This window comes from Erythranthe guttata, chromosome 4 (assembly GCF_056151865.1).
Source record: "Erythranthe guttata isolate IM_541 chromosome 4, IM_541, whole genome shotgun sequence".
Classification (NCBI taxonomy): domain Eukaryota; kingdom Viridiplantae; phylum Streptophyta; class Magnoliopsida; order Lamiales; family Phrymaceae; genus Erythranthe; species Erythranthe guttata.
In genome coordinates, this window is record NC_142536.1 from 2206794 (window position 1) to 2225014 (window position 18221).

At 36.4% G+C, this 18221-nt stretch overlaps 3 protein-coding genes across 11 annotated transcripts; 2 read left to right on the forward strand and 1 right to left on the reverse strand.

Moving 5' to 3' along the window:
* The first annotated feature begins 1514 nt into the window (after positions 1-1514).
* Positions 1515-10109, forward strand: PRP39 (Tetratricopeptide repeat (TPR)-like superfamily protein). Of its 8 annotated transcripts, none has more exons than XM_088816342.1 (16): positions 1677-1886; positions 2707-2799; positions 2954-3262; positions 3341-3427; positions 4029-4132; positions 4396-4625; positions 5237-5404; positions 5855-6206; positions 6707-6850; positions 7492-7644; positions 7728-7844; positions 7953-8033; positions 8226-8375; positions 8745-9041; positions 9377-9481; positions 9691-10109. In XM_088816342.1, the coding sequence occupies exons 3-16, from the start codon at positions 2980-2982 to the stop codon at positions 9781-9783; spliced, it is 2364 nt and encodes a 787-aa protein (XP_088672468.1). In that variant the 5' UTR covers positions 1677-1886; positions 2707-2799; positions 2954-2979; the 3' UTR covers positions 9784-10109. The 8 variants fall into 8 exon arrangements, with proteins under 8 accessions (XP_012830726.1, XP_088672470.1, XP_012830739.1 ...); XM_088816345.1 differs by having other exon boundaries at positions 9694-10109; XM_088816344.1 differs by lacking the exon at positions 2707-2799 and having other exon boundaries at positions 1659-1886; positions 9694-10109.
* A 191-nt stretch (positions 10110-10300) lies between these two features.
* LOC105951793 (nuclear transport factor 2) lies at positions 10301-15631 on the forward strand. 2 transcript variants are annotated; one of them, XM_012975248.2, is made up of 9 exons: positions 10301-10796; positions 10925-11059; positions 11621-11927; positions 12583-12872; positions 13675-13846; positions 14196-14317; positions 14396-14461; positions 14979-15057; positions 15202-15631. In XM_012975248.2, the coding sequence occupies exons 1-9, from the start codon at positions 10758-10760 to the stop codon at positions 15306-15308; spliced, it is 1317 nt and encodes a 438-aa protein (XP_012830702.1). In that variant the 5' UTR covers positions 10301-10757; the 3' UTR covers positions 15309-15631. The 2 variants fall into 2 exon arrangements, with proteins under 2 accessions (XP_012830702.1, XP_088672472.1); XM_088816346.1 differs by having other exon boundaries at positions 14979-15051.
* Positions 15495-17501, reverse strand: LOC105951803 (uncharacterized). The gene is made up of 4 exons (XM_012975260.2): positions 17311-17501; positions 16267-17145; positions 15992-16164; positions 15495-15868 (listed from the first exon to the last, which is right to left on the reverse strand). The coding sequence occupies exons 2-4, from the start codon at positions 17062-17064 to the stop codon at positions 15736-15738; spliced, it is 1104 nt and encodes a 367-aa protein (XP_012830714.2). The 5' UTR covers positions 17065-17145; positions 17311-17501; the 3' UTR covers positions 15495-15735.
* Between the last annotated feature and the right edge of the window lie 720 nt (positions 17502-18221).

Genomic DNA, 18221 nt, shown 5'->3' on the forward strand with positions numbered 1-18221 from the left:
CTTTGAACCGGTGCTCCTTTTTCCCGGTCTTTGATCATCTTCACCTGGTACCTTCTTGCCAACATAATGGCCCCCACGCTCACAACGAACAATCACATACGGTGTCCTACGTCCTCTATCCCCGTCACTCGAACCCGCAATCATTAACACCATTCCAATTATTTTACATACTTCACGATCCCATGCCAATAAAGCTTCTTTTGTTGGGAATTTTTCTGACGTGGTAAATGAATGGGTGCAATCGATCTACACAAAAGTGTCGAAAATATAAGACAAGTAAATTTGCAATAGGCACAAAATCGACACCTAAGTGTCGAAAATGACCCATATTTTCGACACTTAAGCAAAATTCGACACTTAAGTGTCGAAAATGAATAAAATATCAATTGTTATGTTTTTCGACACATACATGTCGAAAAATAAGCATAGGTATGTGTCGAAAATTGATGGCGAATTTAAAAAAAAAAAAAAAATCAAAATCGATGTTTTAGCTCAAAAAATACATGAATACATACCTTAATGAGTTCTCCTTGCTCGTAAACTACGATTCTATTGTCATTTGACGTCATTTTGCAAGTTGTGTAAGGTTTTGATTTCTTTTGTTTTGAGGTTTTTTATGAGGGTTTTTGGGGAGGGAAAAGAAGGAGGTGGAGGAGGTGAGGGGTTTGTGAGTGAGGAGGGAAATGGTTTTTTTAGGGTTTTTGATTATTTGGTATTTAAGAAAGAAAAATAGTATTTGTAATATTTTTTTTGTTTTAATTTTCATTAAGGGTATTAAAGTAATTTACAATTAATTATATATTTTTTATTTTTTTGTTATTCAAGTAAGCAAAAGTTGAGATTTCAAATAGTGATCCCTTTTCTAAATATGCATTTTCTACTTTTTGAATCTCCTTATTTGGTCAAAATCGACATTAATTACTCAATCATCGATTCTAATTTACATATTTTCCTTGTATATTATAGAAAATATCAAATCTTAGCTTCCAACATCTCTCAATGCTCGTCACCTACCTCATCTTTATCTTTTATACGTGTGTGCGGGGACAAAATGCGGTTTGTTGTTCGGCAAACTCCATGCCAGTAGGCTCTTTACGAGTGAATTTTCCAAGAGACACTATCTTCGGCTCTTATTGACCTTTGGCCCAATAAATCCATCCCAACCTACATGATTTGTTCACATCTTATTAGTAGGCTCAACATGGGGATTAAGTGTGTTGGAGTGTGTATATGTGTTTGCGTGAAAAAAGGGTGTTGGAGTGTGTGTCAACGTGAATAATATGTGTTAGTGTGTATGTGTGAAAGTTGAGTATAATGGAGTTCAAACCATATAGGTTGAGATATTAAACCATATAAGTCGAGATACAGATGAAATAGATCCATATAAATCCGATCCGAATTGCAACTCCAATCGACTTTAGATTCGTTCACATCGGTTAATTTTAGATCGGAAACGAATCCAGTCCAAGTTGAGTAAATCACCATCGTAGAAAATGTACAAGACTTATAGTAATTTGGAGGCCCCAAAATATCAATTTTTTGGCTGGGCCAAGTCGTAGGCCAATTGGGCCAACCTTGTATCAAATTGGATCAACGAAAACACGAAGGCTTTAATTGGGCCGTAATATGATGACAGAGCCCATCGAGCATATATCCCCAGCCCTCAATCAACTCCCACACACAGTAATGCAGAGCCCTCAAGCTTTCATTCTCCCGTTACAAATACAGCCCTAAATTCCCTCTGTTCCATTTCTTCCCCCCTCTATTCCCCCCAGTTAAAACCTCAATTACAAAACCTCTTTTCTTTTTCCGAACGGAGAGATAATTCAAACTTCGCTTCTGGAAAGTTCGGAGTTCCACCGTCGCGCCGCCTCTCTCGTTTTCCGGTATGTGAAGTTTTTTTGTTCTTCATCCTTCGATTTATCAAGTTTTTGTCTAGTTCCCAATGCAATTATGTATGCATGCATTTTGTGTATATATCGCTTTAATTTGTTCGTCCTCTCTTTACCTACTGCTACTGCTTGATAAGCGGGGTCCAATTTTAGCGTATGTGTTTTTTTTTTGTTTTGGGTGGCAATTATGTTGTTTAGGGTTTATAACGCCAAACCCTAATTATGTAGCTGTTTTTGTTAGTTTATTACTGGTTCGTTGCAGTCTACTCGGGTATTGAGTTGATTATGGGGCAACCCTTTTGGGGTTTTATTGGTGAACACAAACAAGCAAGCTAAGACCAATTATGATATTTTGTTTGTTTTTGCCTGGGCTAGCATATGATAGCATGAATACCTGAAGTTCACCAATGAGCTTCGTATTTATTTGTGCTGATACGAGATCTACTGAGCAATACTGTATAATGTAGGTGAAAATATGTATTCTGCCCCTAACTCCATTTATCAGCCGTCAATTAGCCAAATTAATGTCCTAATTAGCACTTTAATTTTTTGCGTGTTTGCAATATAACTAGTAATGACACGTACGTCTATGAAAGTTGAAGATTTTGGAGTCATCTGAAAACATTTTATATTTACTGGTAGCTGTAAACTTCACTTGACCTTCCCCGCGATCTTCTCAAGAAACGAAGCGATACATATGTATTTTTCTATTTGATTTGTATAAATTTTATTCAGATTAAACATACATCGGCTGCTAACGTAAGAAGATAAGGGTCTTTATATATTTTTTAATTTGAATACTTCCCATGGGCAGGATTTTATGTGCATTATGGAATGTTTCAACTGTAACCTGTCGAACTCAAATTTAGTATATGGTATTTGAAAATTGTTCTGGCAAAGCCTCAAGGTACAATGTTATGAAATTCCTAGTGATTTTTTCTGCAATTGAAATATAATAGAGGAAAGTTGCATCACGTATGTTGTCATGCATTTCCGTTTCTGACTTTGAATCTTCTATGCTGGATGAGCAATCGAACCATAACTGATTCCAATTTATGCAGTTTGTAGTGGGTGCCCTTTTGGTATTATGGGAGACAACGAGGCCATGATGGTAGAAACATGTGCTGTCGATACAAATGCTGCCGCTGCTTCTGATGGGGGTCATTCAATTGCTCCAGCTGACGCTCCTGCTCCTACATCTGTATCTGATGCAGGAGAGATGGTTTCTTCAGCTAGCAGTATACAGTCTGCCGATTCATTGACCCTGCCCTCCAACGTAGATTCTAGCAATATGAATGCAACATCAGTAGATGTTACTCAGCAAGAAACCCCTGATGTAATGGCATATGATTCTAATGAAAATTTTACTGGTATTCCAAACTCTCTGGATTCAACTCAAGTTGCTGGTTATGATTCTTCACTGAATGTTAATGGTGTTAGCGAAGCAGGAAATGGAGCAACGGCCAGTACTACAGAAAATGGGGTCGCTGACGGTATTGGCACTGCTGCTTTGCATCAGCCTCTCGATAATTCTGGTATTTAATTTATGATGCTTTAGAAATTCAATCGTTGAGGGTAGCTTTCCATTTCAGTTTCTCATTTGTACGTGACATGCTGTTCATTGTATATTAAAAATTTAAAGTCGGTAGCACATTTTTATCTACATGGTAGGACATTCTTATTCTTAGCAACTGACGCCCTTGAAAAGGTCTTTGTTACTTGGAACGTGCATGTACAGACATTAATGCCTGTAGCAAGAGCTGAATAGTTGAAGAAAAATATCATTTATTTGCACAAATCAAGGGACATATTAATGATGTTTCGTGTTATATAGCGCGCACATACGTATTATCTATGTATCATGATGTTTTAATTGTAATATAGGAGTCCTCTTAAAATCTCTACTCTTAAAATCTAAACACTCAGATTACACGTAACCTCTAGAAAGATAATGGGAGTTAGTTGATTGTTGGTAATTATGTTTAATGGATGTCAAAGAGGAACTTTTAAATGCTTGCACGTGAACGGAAGTGCTTTTTTCCCTGCTGTTTTGTATCTGTGGTCTCATAATTTACTATTGAAGCAAAAGCTTTTTCACTGGAATGCCATCTTTAACATTGAAACATTTTTTGGCAGGACTTAGTGCAGAAGAGGAAAGATTATGGAGCATAGTGATGACTAATTCTGTGGACTTTGATGCCTGGACTGCCTTAATTGAAGAAACAGAGAGAATGTCAGAGGTATGACTGATGAATTCGAATTTGACTTTTCTGTGTATGTTGCTTCGTTGATTTTGTTTCCAATATAAAAACATTTGAGCTTGAAGCTTGTTACAATGCATTTTGATTTGAGTCAAGGTGCAAGAACAATCTTTGACATACTAGTCTTTTGTGTGACTGCCTCTTAGACATTGTTTTAGGGGACTCTTAATTGTCATTCTTCATTAGACCGTATGGCTGTCAATATGATTTACTTTGGTTGTCTTTTTTCCCACATTGTTTAGGGCAACATCTTGAAAATTCGGAAAGTTTATGATGCCTTTTTAGCGGAATTTCCTTTATGCTATGGTTACTGGAAAAAGTATGCTGATCATGAGGCGCGTCTTAGCTCAATGGACAAAGTTGCCGAGGTTTATGAGCGAGCCATTCAAGGAGTTACATACTCTGTCGACATGTGGCTTCATTATTGTGTTTTTGCTATTAGCACATACGGAGATCCTGACACTATCAGAAGGTAATTTCCTATGTGTTACCTTGCTAACTTTTAGTCTGTGTGGTCTCCGTGATTTACATATTATTTTGTTGTGATCTTTTGTTTTTCTCTAACATGATTTCAGCCATTTGCAACAGAGATTACTGAAGTTTAAGGTGTAAAGGTTTGAAAGGAATGCATATTAGATAGTTTTTTTCTGATGAGCAAACACTTCCATTTTTTACTACTATATTTAGTAGCCGAGTTTCTTTAGGGTTCAAACTTTTAATGGGTAACATGGACTGGTCATCCCTTCAGTTATTCTTCTCATTAGGGTTAGAATGTCATTCTTCATGAAATTGTGGTGTTTTTAACCATGGCACATGAGTTGCTTCAATACATTGGCTGCCGTGAAGATGTTGCACAGTAAGGCTATGATGGCCTCTATGATACCTCCCTGACAAGCTGTGTAAGATTCTTTTGAGGAAAGGTAAATGCAGCAAAATTTGTTAGTTCAGACTTCTAAAGTGCTCTTTGAGTGAATTAATCCTTCCTCCTCAACACCAGTCCGCTATATGCTTTTGTGGTTGACCATTTATTGATAGACATTTTTAATGAATATAACAACTATATTTTGCTGCTCTGTGTTTCAGGCTATTTGAAAGAGCCTTAGCATATGTAGGGACTGATTACTTATGCTTTCCGCTCTGGGACAAGTACATGGAGTATGAAATTTCACAGAATGATTGGCCCCGTATTGCCACAATTTACACAAGGGTATTGGAAATTCCAAATCAGCAGCTGGATCGTTATTTTGAAGGGTAACTTATTTTGCTTCAGACATTTTCTTCTTTGTTATCTGTATTTTAAGTTGAATTCATATTTGACTATGAAATCATGTTTTACTTTTGAGAAAGTCAACCTCCTGCCCACGTGCTTCTTTTTCCTGATAGTGTATGTGGTTAAGAAATAAGCAGTGTGATGGTAATGTCTTTGGTCGCCTAAGCCCGTGTCTTTAGGAGTCTAGGAGTGCCTTAATCTGCTTTTCTTACCAAGAATATTTTTCTGATTTCATTCCGCTCAATCAGCTTGCTTTGTTTTCATTTTTCATTTTCCTTAACGTCAAGATTATTGCCCGACATTGTATTTAATACCCACTATATACTGTTATTTCTCTCTTATTGGTATTAAGACACACATGTATGTGTTTGTTTGTCTATTTGTTTCCTCGTCATGACTGATAATTTTAATGGTGCTGCACGTTGTTACAGATTTAAGGAATTGGTTGCTAGTAGGCCTCTATCTGAATTACGAACTGCTGAGGAAGTTGCTGCAAATTCTGAAGCTGCAAGCCAAGAAAATGAGGGAGAGCTTCCTCCTAATTCTGCTGAACAATCTTCTAAGGCTGTAAGTGCAAGTTTAAAAGATGCGGAGGAGCTGGAGAAGTATATTGCAATAAGAGAAGAGATATATAGGAAAGCTAAAGACTCCGATTCTAAGATTATTGGTTTCGAAACAGCCATAAGGAGGCCCTACTTTCATGTGCGACCCCTCAATGTTGCAGAGCTTGAAAATTGGCACAACTATCTTGATTTTATTGAAGGTGGAGATGACTTTAATAAGGTATCCCAGTTTGTTTCTTTGGCACATTTATTTATTTATCTTTGTATGTAGCTTTAGTTGTCCTTGTTACACATTGACTTACAGTTAGTAATATCTGCCGGGTCATATGCTTTATTGGCTAAACCGTTGGAGAAGCATCTTTTAAAACGGGATATTGAACTTGGACTAAAGCATGGGCCTTCGATTTGCTTTCTATAAGGCTAAGTACTTCAACCTCTCATTTGTGAGTCGAAATTCTAGGTTCATGATGTATAATACGGATGTATATTTGTTTTGAAGTTCTAATGTTATGCATGCAGGTGTGTTCTTATCTTCCTAACCATCTATCTGTCACGCAAGGAGGGTCCCTCCTTTCGTATTTGAGGGGCCTCCCTTTTTCTCCAGCGGAGTATTTCTTGTGCATTTCTCCATAGTACTTTTTTTTTTTTTTTTTTTTATTTCTTCGATTCACACAAGTTTGAATTTGTATTTGTTGATTGTAACTTTTTCTGTGTCCTCAGGTTGTTAAGCTATATGAAAGATGTCTGATAGCATGTGCTAGGTATCCTGAATACTGGATACGGTATGTTTTGTGTATGGAAACTAGTGGTAGTATGGAGGTCGCTGAAAATGCACTTGCCCGTGCTACTCAAGTCTTTATAAAGGTATGTAATCTTATGATAGTGTGTTTTAGCTCCATATCCCTGATTCAAGATTCCTCCTAAAACTTGTTGATGAATTATAATTTGCGATAAATGAATGGAATGTAAAGATATTCTAAATTGAGTGAAAGTGAAAGAAACCCACATCTAGTCGTTTTAGGTTTAAAACCTTGAAACATTGCAAGCCAATGCCTTGATTTGGTACGACTGGGGACAACGATGACATGACATGGTGGAGTATGCTAGAATATTTTCATTTTGTCCTTGTCTTGACTATTTAAAAGTTTGAGCTATAAAAGATTTTTTCACCTCGATCTTTTCTTATTTTTTTTTTCTAACTTGTTTTGCTGCATCTGTTCTTATTAATCTTAAGAAACTGACACTGATGATCTGTTCCTCTAATTTTACTGTTTATTTGATGCTCCAATAATAATTCCTCCTCAACTTTCTACCTTTACTTATTTATTTCAGGGGTACTCGCCTCTTTCTCATGAAATTTACCAAATTTAATTTGATTAGTTCCAAGAAGTACCCTTATAAAATGAAACAATTTGTACAGAACAGTTGTAGTGAGGCTTATCAGAAATGTTTTTTTCTGTAGAGTGCAACTTATTTTCCTGTTTAATTATAATGTGTGTGAACAGAGACAACCAGAGATCCATCTTTTTGCTGCTCGATTTAAGGAGCAGCATGGTGATGTTCATGGAGCTCGAGCTGCGTATCAACTCGTGCACACTGGAATTTCACCTGGCCTTCTAGAAGCTATCATCAAGCATGCAAACATGGAACACCGACTTGTAAGATTGTACTAGTAAGCTGTTCTATGTTGTACTAACAATTTGTTTGTTGATTTCTAACTTTATTTTTCTTTTGTTAACAGGGAAACTTGGAAGATGCTTATTCTTTATATGAGCAGGCAATTGCGATTGAGAAAGGAAAGGAGCAGTCACAGGCTCTGCCTTTGTTGTTTGCCCAGTACTCACGTTTTGTATTTTTGGTATGTCTTGTATTTCAAATGTAGCTCACCGTGGATAAGATTCGAGTTGAAGAAGAATTTGCTTCATGCCATCTGTGTGACAACGTCTTTTTTGAAATTTTTTGGTAGGTTTCTGGCAATGTTGACAAGGCAAGGGAGATTCTGGTTCAAGGTGTGGAGAGTGCCCAATTGTCAAAACCCCTTTTGGAGGTTTGCTGCCCTGCTTTTCTTATGCTATCTGTACCTATACCTTCCTCTTTATTATTTTGTTTTGGTCTTCATAATTGAAAGGACAAAAGAGCACCCCAGAAAGAAAAAATGCTCATACCCGAATATGATTCTTTGATTTACTCATGGCATTCATTTGGATTTAATATGTTCTTAAAATTTTCAAAATTGCAGGCGATGATCCACTTAGAGTCGATTCAGTCACATCCGAAGCAAATAGAATATTTAGATTCATTGGTTGATAAATTCACAGTTCCGAATGCAGACAACCCTAGTGTTGCAAGTATTGACGAAAGAGAGGAGCTATCCAGCATTTTCTTGGAGGTAAGAATGACACGTACAGACACATATCAAATACTGTTTTGGTGACCTCAGTTTTTTGTTCTCATGTGAGTGTTAAATCATTAGGCAACGCAAGTGTCTTTATATATTCATTAGGCAACGCAAGTGTCTTAAGAACTTGTTTCGGTTGTGTTGACAGTTCTATTTTTTCGTCGTTCCTTGTTTCCTTCTTTTTGTGCAAGAATACTGCTGCGATACGCATCTGGTGCAATTTCCAGCACTTGTATTATGTCATGTTTTCTCATAGATGCATCTGTGAAATACCGATCTTTTGGGTATCTAGGAACATTTTTCTTATTGTGCTGGCATTACAAATTGATTGGCTTATGTGTTAGCTAATGTATTTTGCAGTTCCTGGATCTCTTTGGAGATGTTCAGTCTATTAAGAAGGCTGATTATCGACATGCAAAAGTGTTCTTGAACCACAGAAGCGTAGCCGACTCAAAGAAGCGTCACGCTGATGACTATTTAGTTTCAGACAGGACCAAACTGGCAAAATCACTTATTTCAACATCTGCTCCCTCGGTGATGGGTGCATATCCAAGTACACAAAATCAGTGGGCAGCAGGTTACGGCGTACAACCTCAAGCATGGCCTCAGGCCTCACAAACTCAGCCACAACAATGGAACCCTGGCTACGCGCAACAGGTACCTGTTATTTTCTGTTTTCTTTTTTGCTTTTTCTTGGGTGTCAGTAATCAGAATGATCTATTTCAGTAAAAAAAAGAGGCATTTTTCTGGATATTATGTCATGTCCCTTCCCGTGGATCCTGAGCATTGGTTGCATGTGAACTCTAAAATATTGTTCGATTATGAAGTTGAGGTCTAGAATATTGTTTGGCATGAATTTAAATTGCTTTCTTACTTGGCTCTCTTTTATCTGCTGCTTTTCGTAGGTTATCTGAGTGCTGTCATATATTGTTAAATTGTCTTGATATGTGGTTACTATATTGCTTTTTTTTTTTTTTTTTTTCCTTTTTTAGGCGGCATATGGTAGTTACGGAACGAGTTACACTCATCCACAAGCACCTACATCCGTGCCTCAAAGTGCTTCGTATGGAACTTACCCTCCAACTTATCCTGCCCAGGTAACATAAATATTATTTACTTCATTTAGTAACTGTTTACTAATATTATTTTCCACCCCTAGTATTACCGTGGTTTTTGCTCTTACATCTTTATGCATCTATTTATTACATTAACGAAAAAAGCAAGCTTATAGTTATAATTCCAGCTGGTTCTTATAAAACAGTATCCATTTTCCTCGAATTTGACTTGTCCTTTTATTTTTCCTCAGCAGGCTTACGCACAGCCAGCCGTAGCTGCAGCTTTGACTCCAGGCCAACAACCTACTGCTGCTGCACCTGCATATTACCCGAGTTATTACTGAGGAATGACGACTAATTCCAATGAGCTTTTTTGCTGTGTAATCTTGCTCTGTAGATCGGCTGTCAGATGCGGACCAGTACCATGATGTTTTATGTGCATCGATGTTGTCTGTAGACAGTTATTGTATTTTTAGTGATCTAGTTTACATTTTTACGACCCCTTTGTAATATTTTTTTCCCGACTCCCTTTCGGTTTTGTTAATTACGTTTTATCTTTATGATGCATTTTATGGATAGATAACTTGGAGAAGATGTTTGGATATGCTCCTGTAGTTTGCCTACTTAATGTAGGAAAACAGAGTAGAAAATATCATTCAGATAGATCTTATTTGTCTTGTCGTTTATTAATTGCTATGTTTCGATTTTTTTTCTCGTTTACCTCGATTCTTCCCTTGGTGCACTGATAGAAGACAAGAGCAATAAGCATTGCTACGTAATGTTGGACATAAAAATTTATTTTTCCAACTTGTCTGGCAAGATTTAAATTAAATACTGAAGTTATTATGTCAGAGATTTGATAGGTAATCTTGTACTTGTCCTAATTTGAAAATTTCGTTGATGTTTACATCTCTTTGAAATATACCACAAATGGTTAATATAACCACCCCTAAGGTATTGTATAATTATGAAAAATTCCCTCATGTTTGGGGATTTTTTTTCGTAATTTGAGAGTACCTCATTTCAATTATTATGTCCCAAGAGTAAGATAGAAAACTAAGCGGATCTTCGCGTCACCTAAAACGCTCTTTAAGATCTCTCTCTCTCTCTCACACACACACAGCCGCAATCAAAACAACAGTGTTAATTTTGTTCCGGTGCAGTCAGTTAAAAAACTGGAAATTAAGAGAGAGAAAAGTTGAAGCTCCATTCTGGGATAATCATCACTCAATCCGTTCGAACTTCGAACCCTAGAGCTCTTGACCTAGGGTTTAAATACTCGTATTACTGATTGTTGCGAGTTTGACAGTGGGGAAGAATGGCGAATCAGCGCGTGGCTGCAGTCACCGCGACTCAGGTATAATCTTACCTTGCATGTTCCTTCTTCCTTAATTTCTGTTGTTTTTGCATTTTATTGAAATTTATGCGTAGTGATGTTGATTGATTGACTCGTTTTCCCCCTTTTGTCTTTTTTTGAGTGATTAGGTTGGCTCGTATTTCGTTCAGCAGTATTATCAGGTTTTTCAGCAGCAGCAGGATTATGTGTATCGGTTTTACACTGATTCCAGCTCTATGGTTAGAGTTGATGGAGAAATCATCCATTCTGCTTCCGATTTGGCGGTAATTGCTAGCACAATTATTGATTTCCGAATATTTATTTGTTGAGTTGTTGTGAGGTATTATTCGATTAATCTGATTACGGAAATATTTGAAATAAGGTAGACAAATTTCGGTTTGTTTGATATCCGTTTTGTACAGCCTCATCTGAAATTTAGTTATTTTGTTTGGAAATTAATGCCGATTGCACTACTCAAGAATTCTATGGATCATCTAGTAATCTAGTTGTTTCCTAATCACTCAGTTTAAAAGTTCTGTTTTTATTTTTATTTTTTTTTATTTTTTTTAACAGGAACATAGTTGGTTGATATATTTATGTTTTGGTCTAATGTGTTTTGTTCATCCTTTATTGTTTAATTTCGATCGCATATATGGCTTAGCCTTTATTGAAATAAAAGTATTTACTAATTTCGTTGGCTTGAGGACCAATGGGATATATGAAACTGTTATCTTCCTTGCTTGCTATCTTTCCTTTGAAATGCATGCCCTTAAATCTCTGGTTTGGTCTGGAATGTATTAAATTTGGTGTCCAATCAATGATTGCATGTATTTGTTTTCCTTCAGAAAATCCATGAACTAATCATGTCGCTGAATTTTACTGGGATTGAGATCAAGACAATAAATTCCATTGAGTCTTGGAATGGAGGTGTTCTTGTCGTTGTTTCTGGTTTTGTCAAGTCAAGTGATTTCAGTGCTGGAAGGAAATTTGTGCAGACCTTTTTCCTTGCTCCTCAAGACAAAGGCTATTTTGTTCTGAATGATATGTTTCATTTTGCTGACGAGGATGTGGCATACCAATCTTCAGTACCACTAGCACAAGACAATGTTGATTATCAACCTACTATTTCTAATCATCTTCCTGATCCACCAGGTATCTTGTGACATTTTTTTGTGTTTTAAATACCTTTCTTGTAGAGATCAATATGATATTGTAAGTAGAGTCTTATAGTTCTATATTTTAGTTCACTTTTCCAACTGGTATTGTACGTCCATAAATTTTAACTGGCCAACTTTAGTACCCTATCACCCTGCTGGATATCGTGTAGACCACAATGTAAAAGAAAAAAAAATCACCAGATCGTCAAATTAATGACACCCAATCGCAATTATTTCAACTAACTATAATTTAGACAAAATATATGCATGCCAAAAATTCAAGATTGCTTAAGAATGTGGGGAATTATATTGTATTTCCGGAACACTATTTCATCTCTCCACCATTTTTAGTCTAGACCTTGAATACTAATGTAAACCTTAGCTTTCTTTATCTATCTACTGTTCTGCTTCTTCAGTTGTCAAATTTTTAATGATCTCTGTAGATTGTAGGGGAACATTCAGATCAGAGGTTTGGCCAAGATAGGTTTTCAACTTTGATATAGTAACTATTTATCAGGAATATGTTTATTTCCATGCTCAGGTGTTTAAAATGTTGGGAGTATTGGTCCATATTCTGTAATAGTTATATATGGTGTGAAGTTATTGAAAATTGCTATATCATTGGCTAAAATGGTTATATTGTGCCACAGTATCTGACTATGCATTGGAGGAAGAGGCCATGAATCATGTTAACTCCATTCGTATTGAAGGAGTTGACCCAACTAACGAATACAATTATCAGGAGCATTATCAGCCGGACTTGGAGGCCGAGTCTGAACCCGAGTCTGAGCCCGATCTTGAGGCTCTAAGACGAGAGGAGGAAAAACCCATCGAAGAATCAATTGCATTGCTTCAAAGTGCAGTGACTGCCCATAAAGAAACTCAGCCTTCCACAGAGGAACCTGTTGTAGAACCCAAGAAGTTCACTTATGCTTCTATAGTAAGCACCATTCATATTATAGATAGCTCAATAAATTAAATTATAATATCGTAATCTCATTATTGTGTCATGTGAATACTTCTATCTCATTGATTATAGCGAATTAGCTGAAACACAATGTCATTATGATTGCTGCATTAATAAATTGAACTTTCTCTAGAAAAAGATGATTAGTAGCATGTCAAGTACTTGAACTGTATTAGCTCATGTCTTAAGTGCTTATTGCTAAAAATCCTATGGAATACATGTAAAAGAAATTGATATTGCTCGTCGTCAAATTAATGCCACACTAAGAATCCCATGAATGCTAAATGATGAAGGTGCTTTTTGGTCATTCAAAATGTGATGTACGTGAACCCTGCCGCACCAATACATCATCCTAATATATGGGTGAAAGAGAACATCCTTAAATTCGTCAGGAAAAAAAAATCAGCGCCAGGGGAGAATGAGGCGAACATTCATAAAATGGGTCTTTATGTTCTTGCTTTCCTTGAATCAAACGTCCTGTCTTGGTATGCGGCATTTTAGAAACTTGTTATGGTTTTGCGCCTAGGCTGTATAGAAAGGATGATAGGGTTCGTATGAGTTTTCTATTTCTGCAGTATGATTTTCTTTCATGGAATTTTGTTTTCCAGTGTCTCAAATATAAGATCCTTGTGGAGTTCAATTGAAATTCATCCATTCTCTCTCTTTGTTTTTTGTTTCGTTTAACGTTGTTGTGACGAACTGTATTATGTGCTTATTACATTTTCTGACTAAGCCTTTTCCTCTTTATCCCTCCTGTTGCTTTAATAATTTGAAGTTGGCGGTTAAAGGAAAATCTCCATCGACATTCGTTTCTCCACCAGCTTTCTCTCAGAGAGCACCACTTGCTACAGATTGGACTCATGTCTCACAGCCTACACCCCAGCAGTCGGACCCAATTCGATCAAGTTCTCTTGACCATGCTGTGGATGAAGCTTTGTCACTAGAAGGTGGTAAACTTTTTATATGTATTTGTCCATTGCTAAAACATGTGCTTGTGTGCTTTGGCTTATCACTCCATTAAACTTATGCGTTGGTGAAAATATTTTTAGATTGATAATATTACATGGTCTATAGTTTATCTATTGTTTTTGGGGTTAATGTTTGTTTGTTAGCCGTGAACACGTTCTCTATGGAAGGATACATTGATTGATGATGAACAAAACATTGTAATTCATGTTGCACTTGGCATTAGTGCACAAAATTTTAAAGTCTAATGTCAGGAATACCAATTTTTATTGTAATCAGCACGATTCTATTTTATTTTGTAATCAACACGATTCTATTTTATTTTCTCAGGGGAATCAAAATCCGTCTATGTGAAGAACTTGCCTCTTACAGTGACAACTCTTGATATTCGGCAGGAGTTTCAGAGTTTTGGTCAAATCAAGTCTGATGGAGTCTTCTTGAAGAATCGCCAGGTCTACTACTTTCTATCTATCTTTAATTCATTATCATTGAGCGGTTCTTGCAAATCTGAATTTGCGAATTGTGAACAGGAGACTGGTATCTGCTTTGCCTTTGTCGAGTTTGAAGATCTTCAGAGTGTTCAGAATGCAATCAAGGTTTGAATCTTTTCCATTTCGGCATCATCAAAACTTTTAGTGAATGCCTAGTGGTCCCAATTGGAACACTTTGACTTACAACTTTTTTTCTGGATTTGTCTACATATTTTTCTTATTCTATATTGTCCGTCCTAGAACTCACATAGATATCAAAGGAATTTAATCATTCATCGCCTTTTGTTGAGTATCATTTGTGTATACTTACAGATTTTTTGGCTTATAATATCATTTTAGTTAATATATGTGACTTCCATTTTATGATTACATGTGTGGCATAGGATGCTATGCTAATTTTGATTGGCAAGTGTGCTGTATGCTAACATTTTTTTCCTTTCAATTCTCAGTTGCATTTTAGTTTGGCACTCTTATCTTTCTATTTGTAAATATTAAGCACTTGGCGCAAAATTTCTAGAAATTACTATCGGGTTACAGAGAAAATTATCAAGTCATACTTTATGCTGTGATTGCAGCCTGTTTTGAATGTTTTTTTTTTTTTTTTTTTTTTTTTTTCCTATAGGCTTCTCCAATTGTAATGGATGGAAAGAACGTCTACATTGAGGAGAGACGACCAAACACTGGTGCTTCTCGTGGTGGGCGTATGTTCTTCGAACTATTTTATTATTCTATTATCTATTTATTGCTTTCAACATTCCTTCTTTGTAGTTATGATTGTGCTTTGAATATATGTATGCTCTGTGTGCTGACATATATTATTACTGCACTCGAATTGTCTTGATCAGGAAGGGGCGGAAGAGGCACTGTAGGTGGAAGGTTTCCTGGGAGGGGAAGTTACCAAAATGGCGGTGATCAGAACAGAGCTCGATCCAACACTTACCGTGGCATTTGATGAAATAACTGTCGTCAAATATTTTGGTGTGGGCTCTCTCCCTACTCGTGGAGATGTTGTTTCAGTTTTTTCGAAGTAGAAGCAAATTCTGCTTCCGTTTTTTATTCGGAATGGAAACTTCTTGTAGAGGAACATTCCCCAGAGTGTTTTTTAGTTTCTTGCTTTTAACCGACACTGCTCTCATCCTTACCAATTTTGAGGAGCATATTTATAATTTGGAACAATGACCCATTACAAGGTTATTTATTACTTGGGTTTTACTTGGTACCTGATTACAATGAAACTTCTGAATTTAAATTAGCTAATTATCTTTCAGACTTTCAGGCATTATGTTTTTCATGAAAATTCAATTACTGACTTCCATAGATTGAATTCTCCAGTATTCTATATGCTAGATAAATTTAGTTCTCCTAAACTTGTATTTACACTAATAAGCAGTTGCAGAGGCATGTTGGAAGAACAGCTGCTGCTCGGTTCGGGAATTTCCTGCTAATTCGTCTTCTTCGTCCTCATCCTCTTCTGCATCCCAAAGGAAACAAGCGTAGGCCGCATGTATATGGCTGATAAAGCACATAATTGCGATTTAGTCAATATGTGATGAAATTATTCGGCATGGAAAAAAAACAAAACAAATGTTGATCATATCTCGTGTGTGTACTAGTACTGTGTGATTTTTGTCATACCTGTTTTCTGATGATGCTTGAATTGCTCTTTTGAAATAGTTAGCAGCTCGCTCTCTGTCACGGTGGAGCTCCCATGTTAACTTGGCGTATTGCGACAGGATTTCACCATCTTCAGGGTCTGCCAAGATTGCTCTGGAGTAGTATTCTTCAGCACCCTCAAGATCCATCTTTTTCTGTAAGTAAATAACCAAATATTCAATTATAATTTTGTTTTTTTTTATTAAATAGAAACATGAATATTTAGAAAGTTCGGTCCAAGGTGGATAGATATCTACCTGATACAAAAACTGAGCATAGTTTCTCAGAAACAATGGATTCCCTGGATTTTCTTCCACCATTTTCTTGTAATATTCTTCCATGCCAAGGCTATCGTTTTCCCCACCACCGTCCTTGCCTAAATCAACCGGTCGATAACTTCCTCTGCCGCCACCACCACTGTCACTTCCACAACCGTCGACAAAATCAATACCCGAAATCCCAAGCCCTGTTGCAAGGTACATCTTCCCCTCACCTCCTTCAAATCTCAAATTGCCATAATCATTGCTCACATCATTTCCAACCGGCCCGAAAACCGAGTCTTTATCCGCACTCAACGCATTAGAAACACTTTCCGATTCTAATTCTTCCTCCTCCACAAAGACATCATCATCACTGTCATCTTCTTCTTCTTCGAGATAAGGTGTTCTCGAATGACTGAACGAAAACGAAGGAATTGCCTCCAAGGCGCAGAAGCTATTCCTTCTAGAAGATTTCTTGGCAAGACTGAGCCCATCAACACTGTATGGAGAAGAATCATCACCCAACTCCTCCAAGTTCCCTTCTGATAGAACTCTTCGAAACCCGTTCCCACTTGCGCATTTCTTGATCTCTGCTACCGAATGAGAGCGAAACAAGCTCGATTTTCTGACATTTTGAGACCCTCCATTATTATTGCATGAAATCTTGCCATTTGGTGTGTGTTTGTGTGTGGATCCATGCAAATATTCAGAGTGGTGCTGATTGTTGTTGGGGCTGTCTGAAAATGATGGAAGAAGGGATCCAAGAACTGGTGTTGAGGAGCTTCTTAGCATCATAGTTTTTTTTGGTTTTCCTTCTTGTTTGGTAGATTTGATGTTTAAAAGGCCTGCCTTTTTCTATAAAGATAGATAGATCAACTGTGTGGAAGAGAATAAGAGATGGTTTTAGAGCCAAAAAATAAAAATATAAATTGATTTGCCTAAATAAATAAATATGGTAGTATGTAGTGTGTCACAAGTGGTTATAATGCAACACTTTATTCAGTGGTGCAGTTGAGACCTGTGCCTAAAAATCGAACTTACCTTGATTTTTGGTTGTGGTGGGGATGAATAATCTTGAATGAAGAATAGAGGTCAATTTGCAAGTGGAGGAGAGAGAGAAGTTATATATAAAACAAGTTGTGGGAGTAACCCTTTTTATATTGAGAGAGAGAGAGAGAGAGAGAGAGAGGGGGGGAGGCAGAAAATTTTGATTTTTATAGAGGAATTACAATTGTTGATTAGTCTACGACACTTGGTATATACTTTTGCACGGTGCAGAATTCATGAATCCAGCTGTCATGTAAATACTTTTTTTTTTTTTTTTTTTTTTTTTTATAAATTTAATTTTTTTTGTTTGGTAATAAGCAATTTCCAGTGTAAAGAGAAATAGTAGAATACGAACCAAAACATGAAACACATGTTTTTTATTTTTTCTATTTTTTTTTAATTTCTAGTGATTTTAGGTTCTAAGCTCTACCAGCGGTACACGTGTCCATCAGGCGCTTTTACTCGTTTTTTCCGTTTGCTTGATTGAAGGTTGTGGAAAGTGAAATATATTAATTTGAATAATCTAAATTTCATGTTTATTCTCAATCAAATATTGAATATATTACATGCATTTTCATCTTTGATTATGCATGACGAGCCCCTAAATACAGTAGAACCTCGATAAATTAATAACCTCGATTAAATAATAGTTTCTCTCGGTCCAAACTCGGTGAAAATGTATTAAATTATTAACTCGATAATTTAATAATTCGCTAAATTAATAGAATTTTCCTGGTTCCGACTGTATTAATTTATAGAGGTTTAACTGTATAAAATAAAATTATATTTTTATAGAAATAAACCAAAAAAAAAAATATACATATGGATCCCGAATTATATATAAAATATAACATAATAATTAATAATTTTAATATTTGTACTTAGAATTAAATAAATAAAAAATA

Bases quoted from the DNA above. Each gene is read 5' to 3' on its own strand.
- PRP39 (XM_012975272.2), top strand. From the start codon at position 2,980: ATGGGAGACAACGAGGCCATGATGGTAGAAACATGTGCTGTCGATACA. The intron at 5,405-5,854 runs GTAACTTATTTT...ACGTTGTTACAG, and splicing joins CTGGATCGTTATTTTGAAGG to ATTTAAGGAATTGGTTGCTA. The intron at 9,042-9,376 runs GTACCTGTTATT...TTCCTTTTTTAG, and splicing joins ACCCTGGCTACGCGCAACAG to GCGGCATATGGTAGTTACGG.
- LOC105951793 (XM_012975248.2), top strand. From the start codon at position 10,758: ATGGCGAATCAGCGCGTGGCTGCAGTCACCGCGACTCAG. The intron at 13,847-14,195 runs GTGGTAAACTTT...TTATTTTCTCAG, and splicing joins TGAAGCTTTGTCACTAGAAG to GGGAATCAAAATCCGTCTAT. The intron at 15,058-15,201 runs GTATGTTCTTCG...TGTCTTGATCAG, and splicing joins TGGTGCTTCTCGTGGTGGGC to GAAGGGGCGGAAGAGGCACT.
- LOC105951803 (XM_012975260.2), bottom strand. From the start codon at position 17,064: ATGATGCTAAGAAGCTCCTCAACACCAGTTCTTGGATCCCTTCTTCCA. The intron at 16,165-16,266 runs GTAGATATCTAT...ATTTACTTACAG, and splicing joins ATGCTCAGTTTTTGTATCAG to AAAAAGATGGATCTTGAGGG. The intron at 15,869-15,991 runs GTATGACAAAAA...GTGCTTTATCAG, and splicing joins CAAGCATCATCAGAAAACAG to CCATATACATGCGGCCTACG.